At 51.5% G+C, this 18,342-nt stretch overlaps 1 protein-coding gene across 3 annotated transcripts in view; it reads left to right on the forward strand.

Moving 5' to 3' along the window:
• Positions 1-1,091, forward strand: part of ACTN1 (actinin alpha 1) — a 105,708-nt gene extending 104,617 nt beyond the window's left edge. For all 3 annotated transcript variants that reach the window (XM_056134365.1, XM_056134363.1, XM_056134364.1), the window contains one exon: positions 313-1,091. In XM_056134365.1, the coding sequence (XP_055990340.1) occupies positions 313-471 (159 nt within the window). In that variant the 3' untranslated portion in view covers positions 472-1,091. The remainder of the gene's footprint in view (positions 1-312) is intronic.
• Positions 1,092-18,342: the final 17,251 nt, after the last annotated feature.

The following is an 18,342-nucleotide window of genomic DNA, read 5'->3' on the forward strand; positions in this document are numbered from 1 at the left end:
AAGCCCTCAGAAGCGATTGATTCTCAGTCTGATCCGAAGTTCAGAGTTCCTTCCCTGATAGATCAGCAAAGAGGTGGGAAAAGATGGAAAAAGGTGGGAAAGATCAGAGATGATGGATCTGGAGAGCCATCAGACAGCAGGGAGGTGCATCTCCAGAGTGAATGTATGTGGTGCCCGCCTATGTCCTCACGGGATGCTCAGGAGTGGGCAGGCTCAGGGGCACCGTCCTAGCGGCTCTGGGAACCCCTGGGGGGAGGTCCCAACCCCGAGCCCTTGCCTTGCCGGCCCTGACCACCCGCTCTCCCCCCGCAGAACTACATCACGGTGGACGAGCTGCGCCGGGAACTGCCTCCCGACCAGGCCGAGTACTGCATCGCGCGAATGGCCCCCTACACCGGCCCCGACGCCGTGCCCGGTGCTCTGGACTACATGTCCTTCTCCACGGCGCTGTACGGAGAGAGTGACCTCTAACCTGCCCCTGGGCCCGGAGCCCCCCACCTCCCCCCCCCCCCGCGCCCCGCCCCTCCCACTCCGTGCGCGCCCCGCCCCGCGCCCCCCTGCTGCCCTGCGCCCCTTCCCCAGCCTGGGTTTGGTGTCAGCGCTCGGCCAAAACAAAACGGGTGAGCTGAGACCCACGTGGCCTGGAGCCTCCCCTGCCCGCAAAGTGACAGTTTACAAAATTATTTTCTGCAAAAAAAAAAAGAAGAAAAAAAAAGTTATGTTAAAAAAGGTTTTAAAAAGAAAAAAAAAGCAACCAAAAAGCCACATATTTTATTATAGAAGAAGTATTTTTTTCTCCACCAGACTTAAATGGAAAAGAGGAAAAGTTTAACTCTTTGCACCGAAATGTTTTTGTGTTGTTGTGACATAGGAAAATAACCAAGCACAATTCCGTAGTCCATCCTGTCCATCGTCCCCCACGCCGGCCTCTCGGCTGTTGCTCAGTTTTCCAGTCTCGGTCCCGCTCTGGGAATGCGGGTGGGGGAGGGTGACCTCAAAAGGCACGTTGGTGCATGTGTGTTTGCTTAGCTCACTTATCCATGAAAATATTTTATGATATTAAAGAAAATCTTTTGAAATGGCTGTTTTTTAAGGAAGAGAATGTCTGTGGCGTGGCTTCTCATTTGTTTCACTCCGGAGTGGTGGGTTGGTCCCTTGGGTCACTTCTCAGGACTCGGGAGCTTCCTCTCATGACCAGGAGGCAGTGGGACCCCCTGGGCTGCCCAGACCTTGGCTGTCCTGGGACAGTTTTCGGTGCTGTCCACCCGCTCCTTTAGTGGAGATACCTGGAAGTGGGAAAGGGACAGCTATGACCCCCTTGCCCACCCCTAATAGGACTTTGACCCTGGTGCATTCCTTGTTGCCCTTGAGCTTCTTAACCTTACAAAGGGAAGGTGGCAGAAGGGGGGTGGCGGAAAGGGCGGGGTTGGGGGTGGAGGGCTGTGTTTTGACGCAGCAGCCCAGGCTTGATCCATTCCAGGTACCACAGGGTCCCTTAAGCACTGCTGGTGCAACCCACAACATTGCTGGATGTGACCCCCAGCCCCTACAGGACAAAAAAAGGGGCCACTCCAGGTGGTGTTTCTTTTTTTTTTTTAATTTTTAAATTTTATTTTCAGAAGATTGTTCACATTCATTCATTACATTCAATATTTCAGCATCAATCCCACCACCATTGTTATACCTTCCCACTGTCATTATTTTGAATTTTCCCACCACCATTCAAGCCTGCCTGCCACAGGCAGATGCTAGATAATTTATTTTCTGTTGCTTGTTATGAATATCATGCGATGTCCCATGGCCGCAAAAGCCGCCGCATGTTCCTGGAATTCTAAAATTGTAAATAATTGGGGTCTGGAGACATCTCTCTGTAAGGAGCTAATCCATTCAGAGATTCATTTGGGAGTCTCTGGATCAAGGCCATTAATGCGCTTAAATGGCACCCGGAGGCAGTTCGTGGGTGTGACAGCCAGAACCCCAAGGGGGCACATAGATGGGAAGGACCAGCCTGTCCCCACCACCATGTGACCTGGAGTCCTCAGCCTCTGGTCCCATGTACCTGGGTGTTTCTTCTGGAAGTCTGTGACCACCAGTTCATCCAGGTGGTTTTGCATAAGAACACTGCATTGAGGATGTGCGTGTGGCTATTTCAAGAAGTCCTTGAGGTGTGCCTCACGCCCGCCCCAAGCTGCTCGGGGAGCAATGCCATGCCAGGCACTGGCACACGCACCAGCCCTTTCAGCTCTCCTGCACGCCAGGCATGTGGCAGCCGGTTGAACAGTCTCTCTGGTCCCCTCACTTTTGTTTCTTTTTCCCCTGTGGTGGCTACCCCCCCCCCCATTATATTCACACTAAGTTATTTGGGGTTTTATCAGTGTGTTTTTGTTTTTTTGTTTTCCCTTAGGCAGGGGCGACACCCGGCACTGCTCAGGGTTTATTCCTGGCTCTGCACTCAGTAATCACTCCTGGTGAAGCTCAGGGAATCATGTGGGATGCCGGGGATTGAACGTGGGTCGGCCCTGTGCAAAACAAGTGCTCTACCCACTGTACTATCTCTTTTGCCCCACACTGAGTTATTTAAGGGGCCATGTCACTCCCCGTGCCGTGTGTACCCCCATCAGCAGCTTTGCAGCCTTCCAAAGATCCTGCTGAAAAGTGAGGTTCAACCTAGCCTTGCAGAGTCAGAAACCTTTTTCAACAGAAGTCACATCCAGCAATACTGGGGGTTCCAAGACCACCCCAAGCAATGCTGAATGAAGACCTGATGGTTTTGGTGGTGCTTGGGGATCAACCAGGGCTGCACCCAGTCGTGCTTGGGATTAAAATCAAACTTTTTCTTGGGGAGCATCATACCTGGAGATGCTCAGATGTTACTCCTGGTTCTGCACTCAGGAATTACTCTTGGTGGTGCTAGGGGACCATATGGTATGTCAGGTACGGAACCCAGGTGGGTCGCATGCAAGGCAAGCTTCTCACCCTCTGTACTCTGGCTCCTGCCCTTGAGCCCCAAGCTTCACACCTGCTGAGCATTTTCCTGTTCCCCTTGTGCTATTTCACTGAACCTAATAGCTTCTGGGGTTCAGTCGTAATTTTTGGTGATGCCAGTGGTGGGGGTGTGAGGGTGGCATGTGGTCTCCCAAGCAGTGCTCAGGAGGTCCTGGGGATCCCTGTTAGCAATCCATGGCTGGGCTGAGGTGCTTGTGCTCAGGCTCTACAGGTCTGGGATTCTTCAGGGCTACCCCAGGAGCACTTCAGTCCTCAGTGGGGGGGGGGGGGGCCGGGCTGGATTCAGCAATGCTCTGGGGACCATATGGTGCTGGGATCAAGGGGCGAGGGGGGGGGAGGGCTTGAGAGATCTAGCACAGCAGGTAGGCCGCCTTGCATGTGGCCGACCTGGGTTCTGTTCCCAGCATCCCATAATCCCATATTGCCCCTCAAGCACCACCAGGAGTAATTCCTGAGTGCAGAGCCAGGAGTAACCCACCCCTGTGCATCGCCAGGTATGACCCAAAAAGCAAAAAAAAAAAAAGGGGGGGTGCTCACTGCCTGCAAGCTATGCGCTATAGCCTCTGTACTCTCTGTCTGACCCTCTGAAGCATTTTAATAAGTCACCCCGCCCCAGGACTGGGAGACAGGTCAAGTGCTAGAGTTCATGCCTAGGAGGGCAGCCTTCAAGGGATCCCCAGCCTATCCCCCAGTGGCCTCCGTAGTCAGAGTGAATAAATAAAAGCACATTCAGGGACTGGAGCGATAGTACAGTGGGTAGGGCATTTGCTTTGCACGCAGCCAACCCACGAACAATCCCTGGCATCCCATATGGTCTCCCGAGCACTGCCAGGAGTAATTCCTGAGCACAGAGCCAGGAGTAACCCTTGAGCATTGCTTGGTGTGACAAAAAAACAAAAAAAAAAAAACACATTCCATCCCCAGGTCATTTCCCCAGGCTCTAGCTTCTACCGTTTCCTTTTCTCTCCTTCTGGAGACACTTTTCCTCCGAGTACGGGGCTATGAGGAGTCTTTGTTGGTCGCGTGACGGCTGCACTGCTGTGGATGGTGACCTGGGTTGCAGCCATGCCGGCCGGGCAGCGCAGTATGATGGAAGCTGGTGTGGGGACTTAGGCTGGAGCAGTGGCCAGCAGAGAGCAAACTCACAATGAGCCATTTCCACATTGGCCCCTTTGTGCTCATCATCCCCTTCCCTGGGAGAGTGCTGGAACACATCCATCTTCTAGAATATTTGTCCTTATAGGTGTCAGCTGGGAGATTTGGTTGCAGAACGTCCGACAGAGAAGCCTGAACACAAAGCCCCTCAGCTAAGAGTGCCAGGCAGAGTCCCGGACCACTGTTCTAGGGGGACCCCCTGGTTCTGGAAATAGTTGCATGACTTTCTGGGTGTCTGCTGGCCTGGAAAGAGGGGCCAGGCTGGGGGATGCTTCGATGAAGGAACGGGGAGAGAGGTTGGTATCTGGAGAAGCGTTTCCTAGAGATCTTCCCACAGCTGGTGACACTGCATCGATGTTCTGGAGGGGTACGCTATGGCCCAGGCTTCACAGTGACAGCCGGAGGATAAGGCAAGAGCCTGTGCTCAGAGGCCAGAGGGTTTCGGCGACATGCACACAGAGGGGCTTGTCTGAGCTATTTATGTGCAAAGTAACAAGGACACCATGGTTTGAGGGTTCTTCCAAAACCAGGGTGTAATTATTTCGGTTTGTTTTTGAGTTTCGAGCCACACGGAGGGATATTTAGGGCTTACTCCCAGCTCTGTGCCCGGGGATCATTCCTGTGCTGGGGGGACTCTATGTGGTGTCAGAGATGGAACTTGAATTGAGCACACGCAAGGCAGGTACCTACGCCTCTGTACTATCTCTCCAGCTCTGGTGCGAGCATTTTAACATGCCTCAATTTCCCTTTCCTCAAACAAGAGTCCTTGAAACATAAGCATGTTCACTTTTCTATTGCCCCACACCACCCCACCCGACTCCACAGAGAAATATACTCGGCTTCTAAATGTTCGGGGATGATTTTCATGCGTGCAGAGGCTGATGAAAACATTAATCTCCCATTTGTTAAGAGCCAACTCTTTAAAATAGGGGACACACCTGTCACCCTTGAGGGACCTGAGCTACTGTACCAGCAGTGCCTGGGTTGGGGGCATGCAGGCTCGAATCAAAGTTGGCCTCCCTTGAGGCTTGTGATCTACCACTTGAATCTTATCTCTAGGCCTGGGCTCATTTAAATTTTTGCTTTATTTTGGTTTTGGGGTTCCACCCAGCAATGCTCAGGTTTTACTCCTGACTCTGCACTCAGGAATCACTCCTGGCAGGCTGGGAACCATACGGCGTGCAGGGCTGGGGCTGGGGTGACAGTGCTCGGGGCTGCTGCATGCCTGAGGTCCAGGGTCCCTCCCCAGCACCACATGTTCCCCCCCCAAGTCCCTGAGTTGGCTGCGTGCAAGGCAAGCGCCCTACCCGCTATACTGTCACCCCCCGGGCTCATTTTATTTCCCCCCCCCCTTTTTTTTTCTGTTTTGGTCACACCTAGCAATGCACAGGAGTTACTCCCACTCTGCACTCAGGAATTACTCCTGGCAGGGCTCAGGGATGCTGGGAATTGAACCCAGATGGGTTGCAGGCAAGGCAAATGCCCTACCTGCTGTCCTATCGCTCCAGCTCCCCCCCCCCCGCCTCCCCTGGACTCATTTTAAATCCATTTCTTAAGCCTTTATGGTTGTGGTGCACTGTTTGTTATACATTTATAATGTAATTTATGTAAAAATAAAAGCCCTTTTGCTCATCTGATTGTTCATCAGATTAAATTACCTAATTTATCTTACTTGAAAACTTCATTAGATTCCTTTAAATATTTTAAACGTGTGAACAGGATTTAATAATGCTTTCTAGAACATCAAAGTACCAGCCCATGAAGATTCCAGTCAAAGGAGCAAAGTCTTGCTGAGCACCCAATAAAATCACGATAGTATAAATATAGTTAAATCGAGCGTGTGGGGCTGAGGCGGGGTGGCGGCTCTCGGGGCTGCAGCACAGGCTTTGCTGCACCACATGGTCCCCCCCAGACACCAGCCGGGAGTAGTCCCCGAGCATCACCGTGTGTAGCTCCCAAATGAGCAAACAACAGCCGCAAGTTTTCTGGGGCACTCCAAACTGTTTGCTCACAATTTCCTCCTACCTCTAAAATTAAACCCACATTTCTAAGGTGAGTCCCGCAGTTGACAGGAAAGCTACAAAGCCAATACCACATTCTCCCAGTGTTTAAGAAATTAATCTGCAGACTGTCCTGATATCTGCAAAAGCGCCAAATAGACCCAGATCCTAAAACTGTTTGGGTTCCATCCTTTTTCCTCCAAACAGGTGATTTCCTTTAGGTTGTTTTATTTTTTTTTAAATTTTTTTAATTGGATATCCGTGAGATAGACCATTACAAAGCTGTTCACAATTGGGTTTCGGTCATACAATGATCCAGCACCCAATCCCTCCACCAGTGCACACCTCCCACCACCAATGTCCCTCGTTTCCCTACCACCACCACCCAACCTCCCACCCCTCCTCCCAGTTTCCCTCTATGGGAGGCGCTTTCCTTCTTGCTCTCTCTCTCCTTTTCCTTTTCTGCATTATGAACCTGGCGGTTTCTAAACCTTCGACTTGGGCGGGTGGTTTGGGGTGAGTTGTTCAGAATCGTGATAGAGGCCGTGATGCTCTGTTTCCCCTGGAGACTCCAAGCCAGGGCACGAGATGAGGGGGCTCATCCAGATTCTACCCAATGCGCTTCGGGGTTTATGGCCTTCTTGTTCAGACACTGTCTGCTGTGTCTTCAATGTCCCCAGCCTGTGTCTTTCATCTGGTGTGTGTCTCGCAACCCATTGCCTGAGCTTCTGAGCTATCTTTCAGGTTTCATCTCTCCGGAGTGTCCTTGTCCTCCAGCTTGCTTTAAATGACCAGGCATAGGCCTCACAGGACAGGGGAAGAGCCGGCTCTTCTCCTTCCCCTCGTCCCCAAAGGGACTCTAAGATGACACCCACAGACTGCCCCCGGCTACTTATTAAGCTCCTACACGGCCATGATCCAGAGACACAGACACACAAATCTCGGAACTGAGCAGCTCACTGCTGAGATCTCTCCAGACCCTAATTATTAACATTTTAGAATTCTTAGAGCATGCTGCCACTCTCGAGTCTGTGCAACATTATATGCTATCCATAACAAGCAATACCAAACAAATTGTCTAGCATCGCCTTTTCTGCAGGTTTGAGTGGTGATGGAACTGTTGTCGAAATGTTGAATGTAATCATAGTAGAGACTATTGTGGAAATTGTCTACCACACAGGCAGGGGAAGGGTTGGAATGGTGGTAGGGGGTACTGGGGATTTTGGTGGTGGAAAATGTGCACTGGTGAAGAGGGATGATTGATCATTGCATTACCGAAACTCAAATGTGAAAGCTTTGTAATTGTATCTCATGGTGAATCAATTAAAAAAAAAAACGGGGGGGGAGGGGAGAATGACCAGGCAGGAGTGAGAGCTCAGTGGACTGGAGCAGAAGGCCTGGGCTCAATCCCCAACACCACTTCGTTCCCCGAGCACTTTCAGGAGCAACCCTGGAGCAGAGACAGAAGTGGCTTTTCAGGAGACGCCGCTCATAACCCAGGAACTCTCCTACCTTCTTTTCCCTCCTTTCCCTTCCCCGAAATAAACCATTTCAAAAACAAAACAAAAGACCATTTACAAAAACAACTCCTTGCCCGGGGCTGAAGTGCTAGCACAGCAGCTGGTAGGGCATTTGCCTTACATGCAGTCGATTCCCAGCATCCCATATGGTCCCCTGAGCACCGCCAGGAGTAATTCCTGAATGCAGAGTCAGGAGTAACCCCTGTGTATTGCTGGGTGTAACAAAAAAAATAATATTTTTTAAATAAATAAATCATTTCAAAAACAAAACAAAAGACCATCTGCAAAAACAGCTCCTCCCTGTCTCCCCTTTGCAAAGTCCTAATGGCCATTCCCAGCCAAGGGCCAGCTTGGAGCACTGGCTTTGGATACTGGAAGCCCTGGGTGAGTGCCCAGCCCTGCATGGTCCCCAAGTGCTGAGCCGGGTTCGTGGCCCTCAAATTGCAGCAAACACCAGCCAAGCACCGGATGTGTAATGTGCTGTGCCCTCCCTCCTGGTGCCAGCTTGGAGTCACCCTAGATGCCGGGGAAGTAAGTGCCCAGTCCCTCAGGATTTCTCCGCCTGGACAGGGCCTGAGCTTTGAGTGCACCTCAGCACCCCAAAGGGGACGGAGACTCATCTGTGACATCTGAGACTTTTTTTTCTATTTGGGTCACACCCGATGATGCACAGGGGTTACTCCTGACTCATGCACTCAGAAATTATTCCTGGTGGTGCTCGGGGGACCATATGGGATGCTGGGAATTGAACCCGGGTTGGCCACCTGCAAGGAAAACACCTTACCCACTATGCTATCACTCCCACCCCGACATTTGAGATTTTGAAGGGAGTCAGCGGCCTGCGGAATGGCCTTCCCGCTGCTTTTCTCCCAGGTCAGCTGGTAGGAGGCATTTCTCATCCAGCATGGAGCACCCTGGCTGCAGTGTTTCAAGCAGGTCTGCTGGGAGACTTATCTTTCAGTCTCCTCAAAGGAAAGACCCAGTGATAGAATCACGCCCCCATCTCTGGGCTCTGCAGGGCATTGGATCAGGGTCTCCCTACAACCTAGGATCCTATGGATTCATTAGCATCTCGGGTTAACGGGATTGGGATGAAGTTAAAGCATGAGTCAGGAAGAATATCTGGGATCCTCGAGGGAGATCCCAGAACTCCCGTGTTGTCCAAGGGCAAAAAAGTGTGAGGCCTGCATTCAAAAGAACAAAAGCAACCGATGCTGGCGCGGATGTGGCGAGAAAGGGACACTCCTTCACTGTTGGTGGGAATGCCAACTGGTTCAGCCCTTCTGGAAAACAGTATGGACAATTCTCAAAAAATTAGAAATTGAGCTCCCATTTGACCCAGCAATATCACTCCTGGAAATATATCCCAGAGAGGCAAAAATGTTTAGTCGAAGTGACATCTGCACTTGTTTGTTCATTGCAGCACTCTTTACAATAGCCAGAAACTGGAAGAAACCTGAATGCCCAAGAACAGATGACTGGTTAAAGAAACTTTGGTACATCTACACAATGGAGTACTATGTAGCTCTTAGAAAAGATGAAGTCATGAAATTTACATACAAGTGGTACAACATGGAAAGTATCATGCTAAGCGAAATGAGTCAGAAAGAGAGGGATAGACATAGAAAGATTGCATTCATCTGGGGGATATAAAGTAACAAAATATGAGATTAATACCCAAGAATAGCTGAGATCAGCACCAGTAGGATTACTCCATAGCTTAGAGGCCAGCCGGGTATCCTAGAGGAAAGGGCAGTTCAGATAGAGAAGGGAGCACCAAATAAAGGGTGTTTGGAGGATCCTCCCAGGAGGGGAGATGCATGTCGAAAGTGGACTATGGACTGAACATATTTGCCACTCAATGCCTCTTTTGCAGACCACAACACCCAAAAGGAGAGAAAGAACACAGGGGATTGCCCTGCCACAGAGGCAGGGGGGGATGGGGGATGGGGGTGGGGGGGATATTATCCATGGTGGTGGAAAATGGGCACTGGTGGAGGGATGGGTATCTGATCATTGTATAATCAAACCCGAGCACAAAAAATTGTAAATCTACAACTGTACCTCATGGTGTTTCACTAATAAAAAAATTTAAAAAATAAAAATAAAAAGTGTGAGGCCTGTAGCCAAGAATCCGAGCAGCCTCCAGGAGCTGGGACAGGCCAGGAAACGGCTCCTGACTAGTCATGGCCAGAAATCACTCACAGTGCTGGGACCGTAGACTAAGAGCTGTCAGAATCACACCTGAAAGCTCAGAGGGCTGAACCTTTGATTTGTACTCTGCAAAGCAGGTACTTCCACATGACTCTGAGCCCCACATTTTTCTTTCTTGGGGGCTCATGAAATAATGGAGCACTGGGCTGGAGTGATAGCACAGAGGGTAGAGCGTTTGCCTTGCACACGGCCAACCTGGGTTCGATTCCCAGCATCCCATATGGTCTCCCAAGCACCGCCAGGAGTAATATCTGAGTGCATGAACCAGGAGTAACCTCTAACCCCTGTGCATTGCCGGGCGTGACCCAAAAAGTAAAAAAAAAAAAAAACACAACTAAAAACAAAATAATGGAGCACTTTAGAAATCTGATGATCAGGGGCTCAAGCAATAGCACAGCGGGTAGGGCGTTTGCCTTGCACACGGCTGACCCAGGTTTGATTCCCAGCACCCCATATGGTCCCCCAAGCACTGCCAGGAGTAATTCCTGAGTGCAGAGCCAGCAGTAACCCCTGTGCATCGCCGGGTGTGACCCAAAAAGCAAAAAGAAAAAAAAAAAAAAAGAAATCTGATGATCGCTTAGAGTCTGCGAGAGATTGCACAGCAACTCTCCCCAAGGCTTCCAAACTCTATTTTTGCCAGGGAGAGCAAAAGAGCCCTCCGGGACCTTTTCTCTGTAACGTGGCTTGCTGACATCTGTGATCCACAGGCAGCCTGAAGCGTCCCTTGCGATCCTGATTGATAGTGGCTTTCTCCTTTAACCCAACCCAAACCCTACTCCACACTGTCCGTTTCCAGGTCTTTCTTTCTTAGAAATTTCACTTTTTTTTTTAAAGAAATTCCAACAGTGCAAAAGAAATTCTGCCAACGCTGCCACCTCCGGAGCTGGCTTCCGGGAACAAAGGTTTTATGATGTTTGTCTAAGAGCACCCCGACCCCAAGTTCCAGACAATAGGCTCTGCTTGAATAGTATTGTCTTTGGGTGGGTGGGGGTTAAGGTTGGTTCTGTTTCTGTAAAAAGAGCAAAGATGTTAGGTCTTGGGACTGTGGGGAGGGTTCAGTGGCTACAAAAGTGCCTGCCTGTAAGCCTGAGGCCCCGAATTGGGGACGTGTGGGTCCCTGTGCTGAGGACGTGGGGTTCCTGTGCTCAGGACGAGGTCCCATGGATGTGCTGTCTGGGATCCCCACGCCCCCCTCCTGCTACAGCAGTGTGTGGTCTCCCGTACACAGCTGGGGATGTGTGAGCACTACAACCCAGGGTGAGGGAGCACCTCTTGTGTGAGAACCCGGCAAGCCCTGCAACCAAAATGTGCTCCAGCTCAACTGAATGAGGGCTCCCTCCCTCCCCTCACCCACCAGGGGGCGTGCTGGCAGGTGTGCGCCTTGTATGTGAGCCTAGCGAGAACCGGCTGAGCACTGCAGCCGAGCGGCAATAACAAGAAAGGGAGGATGAGCAGCTCTGGGCTCTGCCAAAATTCAGGTGGGCTGAGCCTCTGCCTCGGCACCTGTGCACAGTCCCAATAAAGCTGGGTGGCAAAGCAAGCTCACCCTCTGGGTGCTGGCAGATGCATTTCAGGGCTACAGGGAAGTTTCTAGAAACCTCTGGAGGACCATCTGCCGGTCCTGTTTTATTTAAGTGCCGCCAACCAGACTCATCAATCCCACTGTTATTTATTTGCTTTTTGGGTCACACCCGGCCAAGCTCAGGGGTTACTCCTGGTTTGTGCATTCAGGAATTACCCCTGGCAGTGCTCAGGGGACCCTATGGGATGCTGGGAATCGAACCCGAGTTGACTGCGTGCAAGGCAAATGCCCTACTCGCTGTGCTCTTGCTCCAGCCCTCCGTCCCTCCCCACCGCCACCGTTATTTTGACACTGGGAAGGGAAACTCGAGGATCAGCCTCGGGGATCTCCCAAGGTGGCCTTTCAGCCTGAGCTGTTCCAACGTCCACCAGGAAGGAAGCTGGGGGCAGGGGAGGGGGAACCTGTGGGAAGAGGTCAGGCTTGACCTGAGTCTCCAGTGTGGCGATGCCTTCAGCATTCTCGTGAGTTTGTTCTTGGCGAGACCAGGTCCAGGGCGCTGGATACTGGGGACACTGGTGTCAGGAACGTCAGAGCATGAGCTGCAGAACCCGTGTTCCCCCGACAGGAGCCTGCCTATGACACTTTCCCTTTTCCCCATGGCTTCTTCCCTTCCCCCCATGACTTTTTCCCTTCCCTTCCCTTTCTTTTTTTTTTTTTTTACTTTTTGGGTCACACCCGGCAATGCACGGGGGTTACTCCTGGCTCATGCATTCAGGAATTACCCCTGGCAGTGCTCAGGGGACCATATGAGATGCTGGAAATCGAACCTGGGTTGGCCGCCTACCACTGTGCTATCACTCCAGCCCCTCCCCTCCCTTCCCTTTCTTGACACCGTTACTGAGGGGTCCGGTGACTTCACATGCCCACGTGGTGGTTCTCGCGGAGGCCGGCATTCTTTCCATGTGGGAACTTGCATCTATCTGTGCTGTTGGCAGGCCTCAGGGCGGGGTATCACTGAAGGACTCACACAAGCTTGCCAGGAGTCATGGTTCTCATTGTGATACTTGAACATTTTTCCCCCCCTCTCTTTTTCTTTTTGGTTTTTGGGCCACACCCGGTAGTGCTCAGGGCTTCTTCTGGCCCTGTGCTGAGGGGTCACTCCTGGGGTTGACCCTGCTTCTCTTGAGTCCTTTTTGCCCTCACCTGCCTGTGGGGATGGATCCTCATCCAGGGGGGCCGTGGAAGTGGCCCAAGCAGAGATGCAACAAGGTGTGTGTGGGGGAGGAGGGGACGCAGGGATGGTCAGGGAGAAAGATTTGTTCCTGGAGCCTTCTGCTAGACCTGAACACAGATCCCCGGGCCCTGAGACTGGAACCAAAAGCACCAGATGCACTGGAAGAACGTGCGCTCCCTAGTGGGCTGTCGCTGTCACTGCCTAGTGGATAGCCGCTACCCGGCGTCCAGGGAGCCCTGGGTAAGGCTTCCTCCCTCCAGGGCGGGATCACTGCAAAAAATAAAAATGGCCTGGGTGGTGCTGCCCTCCAGTGGCCAGATGTGTCACTACAGCACGCCATAAACGCAGGCGCCCTCACAAATGATCCAAATTACCCCCTGCAAATAATCCGTCTCTCTCACAAATAATCCAGGCTTCCCCTGCATGATCCCCCTGCAGTAGGGTGAGGGACCTTGCCCCGTGTCACAGAGCGGCAGCTACCAGCACAGCAGGCCAGGCAGAGTTAGCAGAGAAGTACATTGGCTAGAATGTGTTAAACCCTTACTTTGTTGCTGGCCCAAGTCATAAACAAAGAAAATATCCGCATTTCATCTTCTGACAGGAACCAAACCATAGACCTCCCAAATTAGTTATAGAGCTGGGATTTGAACCCAAGTCTCTTTGTTTTGTTTTGTTTTTATAATGTAGGAGTACTGCTATTTATTCAACCATTAATTAAGCTGATTGAATTGGGCATGGTCTACATTACTTTTTTTACTCAGAATGTTAATTTTATTTTATTATTTTATTATTATTTTTTATTCACCATGAGATACAGTTACAAAGCTTTCATGTTTGAGCTTCAGTCATACAATCGTCAAACACCCATCCCCTCACCAGTGCATGTTTTCCAACATCAAAATCCCTAGTATATCCCCCGCCCCCCTTCCAACCTTTCCCCTGTCTGTGTGGCAGACAATTTCCCCCATACTCTCTCTCTCAACTTTGGTTACATTCAATATTTCAACACCAGTCCCACTACCACTCAAACCTGCCGAAAAGGCAATGCTAGACGATTGGTTTTATATTGCTTGTCATGGATAGATTATGACGTCCAGGAAATTCTGCGGCGCTCTCTGCCGGGAGTTTAGTTTTTGGTCTCTGGGTCTTGGCCATTGGTGAGATTACATGGCGCCAGGGGTGGTTTGTGGGTGTGACTGCCAAGCTTCTGGAAAACTGGGGACCTGGGGGGAGGAGGCCCAGTCCTGATCCAAGAGGGCTTGGAGATCACAAACCCAGGTCTCTTTGATTCCAGGTTGCCTGCTGCCTCTCAGCCTCAGCCGTCTGTTGCTCCCCTTGCAGCTGGCAGCCCCACACCCCGGCACGCTCCTCCTGCCAGAACCCTGACATGGCTGCTGCCTTCCCCACACTGCTGCATCTCTTCCTGTTAACCTGTGCCAGTTTGCTGTGTGGGGTGCTCTGTCACACGGCAAATCTGGGTGTCTGGGTGAGGCATTGTTAAGTGACTGCCAAGGATACCGGAAAGGAAGGGGTCTACAAAGTCCACAGTCAGATCTATGGGGCATCTCCTTGTCAGTAGTGATACCTCTGGGATTAAGCTCAAACATGAACTGTGCTCCTCATCCTCTTCCTCCTCCCTCCTCCTCCTCCTTCTCCTCCTCCTTCTCCTCCTCCTCCTCCTCCTTCTCCCTCCTCCTCCTCCCTCCTCCTCCTCCTCCTCCTCCTCCTCCTCCTCCTCGTCCTCCTCCTCCTCCTTCTCTCCAGGCCTCAGTGGGGCTCGGCCATCCTGTTCAGCTTCAAAGACCAAGGCTGCCTCCATGGGTCGTCTCTTGGCCTCCCTGAGCATCATTTACTCATCTGTATAACCGAACGCAGGGAAAAGGAGAGGGACAGATGTGAGCATGTGCCTGATTCCTAGGTGTTTTGTTTTGTAATTGTGGTTAAATACACAGAACAGGGCTAGAGCGATCGCACAGCAGGTAGGGTGTTTGCCTTGCACACAGCTGACCCGGGTCCAATTCCCAGCATCCCATATGGTTCTTTGAGCACCGGCAGGAGTAATTCCTGAGTGCAGCACCGGCAGGAGTAATTTCTGAGTGCAGAGCCAGCAGTAACCCCTGTGCATCGTTGGGTGTGACCCATTAAAAAAAAAAAAGCAAAAAGCAAAAAAAAATACACGGAACAAAAGTTACCACCAGACCATCTAAAAGTGTAAGTTCTGTGGAATTTGCTGCAGTGGCATTAACTACCGGCCATCCTCAGAAGCCTTCTCCAGAACTTTCTTCTCAAACTGAGAAAACTCAGCCCATTTGACACTGACTACCCAAATCTCCAGCGCGTTGGAGTGGAGATTCCTTATACTTGGTCGAGGGTTGGTGTTGGAACTTTTTACACATGAAACATTATCATTGGCAGTATTCTAAATCATGGTGCCTTCAATAAAATTTTTTCAAGTAAAATACAAAAAAGATCCCTTTGGGGGCTGGAGAGATAGCACAGCAGGTGGGGCGTTTGCCTTGCACGCGGCCAACCCAGGTTCAATTCCCAGCATCCCATATGGTCCCCTGAGCACCGCCAGGAGTAACTCCTGAGTGCAGAGCCAGGAGTAACCCCTGTGCATTGCCAGGTGTGACCCAAAAAGCAAAAAAAATAAAATACAAGATCCCTTTGTGTTTTTTTATTTTTGTTTTAGGGCTTAGGGGTTACTCCTGCCTTTGCACTCAAGGAATCACTCCTGGCAGTGGTTAGGGGACCATATAGGATGCCAGGAATCAAATCAGGCAAATACCCTACTTTGCTCTAGCTTCCTGCCCCCTAATACTTTTTAAAAAAATTTTTTTATTAGTGAAACACCGTGAGGTACAGTTATAGACTTATAAATTTTTGTGCTTGGGTTTCAGTTATACAATGATCAAGTACCCATCCCTCCACCAGTGCCCATCCTCCACCACCAGGGGTCCTAGCATCCCTCCCACCCCCCCAGCCCCCCCATCCCACCCTGCCTCTGTGGCAGGGCATTCCCCCTTGTTCTCTCTCTCTTCTTTTGGGTACTGTGTTTTGCAAGAGAGGCATTGAGTGGCAATCATGTTTGGTCTATAGTCTACTTTCAGCATGCTTCTCCCACCCTGGGAAGATCCTCACAACACCCTTTATTTGGTGCTCTCTTCTCTATCTGAGCTTCCTTTTCCCCTAGCACGTGTGGCTGGCCTCCAAGTCATGAAGCAAAATTCCTGGTACTAATCTCAACCATTCCTGGGTGTTAGTCTCCCATTTTGTTGCTTTATGTTCCCCAGATGAATGCAATCTTTCTGTGTCTATCCCGCTCTTTCTGACTCATTTCGCTTAACATGATACTTTCCATGTAATACCACTTGTATGTAAATTTCATAACTTCATCTTTTCTAACAGCTACATAGTACTCCACTGTGTAGATACTTTTTAAAAGCACTGTGAACCAGGAAAGAATTTTGTTTAGATATGCTATGTTTATTAGTGTTGACTATGCTATAACTGCAAATTTAAAAAGAAATTACTGTCCATTGATTAAAATAAATAGAGGACGTCACTGTCACTGTCCTCCCGTTGTTCATCGATTTGCTTGAGTGGGCCCAGTAATGTCTCCATTGGAGACTTTGTTGTTACTGTGTTTGGCATATCGAATGCGTCACGGGGAGCTTGCCAAGCTCTGCCGTGCGGGCAAGATACTCTCGGTAGCTTGCCGGGCTCTCCGAGAGGGGTGGAGGAATCAAACCCGGCTCGGCCAGCCAGATGCGCAAGGCAAACACCCTACCACTGTGCTATCGCTCCAACCCATAGAGGATGTAAACAATGTTATATTTACAATAAAATTCTTTGGGTGGCCATCCCAAGCAGCCCTCAGGAAGCCAAGGCCAGTGCTCTGGGCAGAACTTGGCCAATCGGGCTGGATGATCAGTGCTTGGGCCCAGAAGTGCTGAGCTCACCAGAGTTAGACTTGGTTGTGTTGGGGTGGGGCGTGAGGTCCTGGGTTCAAACCCAGGTGTCTGACAACTGAGCTACCTCTCTCAAAACAATCTCTCTCTGGAGCCTGAGTGATAGGACAGCCGGTAAGGCAGTTGCCTTAAACGTGGACAATCTGGGTTTGACCTCTGGCATCCCATATGGTCCCCCAAGCTCCACCAAGAGGGATTCCTGAATGCAGAACCAGGAGGAAGCCAAAAAAAAAAACAAAAACCTCCCACTTGGTTAACAAAAATAATTGTGAGGACGGAGAGATAGTGCAGCAGGTAAGGTCGCCTCATGCACTGCCCCAGGTTCAGTCTCTGGCACCCCCATACGCTGCCCTGAGTCCCGCCAGGACTAGACCCTGAGTGCAGAGGCAGGAATAAGCCCTGACCACAGTTGGGTGTATCTTGGGGTAGGGGGATTTTCAGCCTGCCGGACACTAGCTCGGGAATCTGGTCTCCGTGGCATTCACCTCTCTTTAAGGGAGGCTCCCTGGGGACCACCTGCCACCCTCTGGTGGGGGAGAGGTTTCTCCGGAGATAGGAACAGATGTGCCCAAGCAGAGTCTGCTGCAAACTCCAGGGAGCTGCTCCTAGCCAAAGGCTGACAGCGGGTAGGGGATAATTGCACCTATGTCCCTGAGGCTCCAATAGCCCCCCAGTGGCCAGGATTGTCCGAGCCACATGGTTAAGATTAAGACTCCTCATGCCCTTTCCCTTCCTGGACCACGCCCCAGACATCGTCTGAAATCTTTGAAGGGGCACCCGAGCTAAGTGTGTGTGTGTGTGGGGGGGAAAGGGGGTGTCTCGGGCCCGCAGCGACACTCGGGGGAGGGGCTTGGCAGTCACGTGTGCAGGTGTCCACGCCGCCAGCTTCCTCCCCGCGCCCCTGTCCATTTCCCGAGTGGGCGTGGCCGAGCGCCTGGCAGGGGTGAGCGCGCCCCCTAGCGTCGCTGCCGCCACATCACAGCGCTGGCCCGGGACAGCCTCCTGCAGCTTGGACGCTGACCCCTCCGAGCTGGTCTGCACTGGACTGCACGAGGCCACGGTGGGAAGCCTTCGACCGGAAGGGGCAAAGGACCAGGGGATGTGGGGGAGCCCGGGTAAGTGGTGGGAGCTGGAGGAAAGTCTAGCCGTTGGAAGAGGTGGCTGCAGAGGAGGACTAAGTCTCACCAGATCAGCACCCCGGTTAGACCTGTGTTCGCCTGACACCCTTCCCCAGCCCCAGGCTGGAGCTCTGCAGACCTCCTCGTGTGCTTTTGAATTTTTTTGGCGTGAAGGGCGATGCACACCCAGCAATGCTCAGATCACTCCTGATGGGCGCGGGCAGGGGACCATATGGGGTGCCGGGAATCGAACCCGTGTCGGCCGCATGCATGCAAACACCCTAACCGCTGCAGTATCGCTCCAAGCTTTTCTCGGTACTTTAGAAAGGGCGTCTGGTCTGCCATGTCCCTAGTCACTTCCAACCTGTGCTTTCAACGTGCAGTTAAGTGTTTCTCCCTGAATTGGTCCTCAGGAGCGCCTAGGCCCATCTTTGTGAGGGGCCTGGGGCAGGCAGAGGGACAGGCAGGCTGGCCAGGGAAGAGCCTGGGAAGAACAGGAAGCTGACAGTTGGTGCTGGGAAGGAGAGAGGTGCGCGTGGGAGGCTGTGGGTGCTTCCCGGAAGGGGTCTGGGAACAGAGCACCTGGCCTCTTCCTGGGTTTG

Source organism: Sorex fumeus, unplaced genomic scaffold (genome assembly GCF_029834395.1).
Source record: "Sorex fumeus unplaced genomic scaffold, SorFum_2.1 ptg000098l, whole genome shotgun sequence".
Taxonomy (NCBI): Eukaryota; Metazoa; Chordata; class Mammalia; order Eulipotyphla; family Soricidae; genus Sorex; species Sorex fumeus.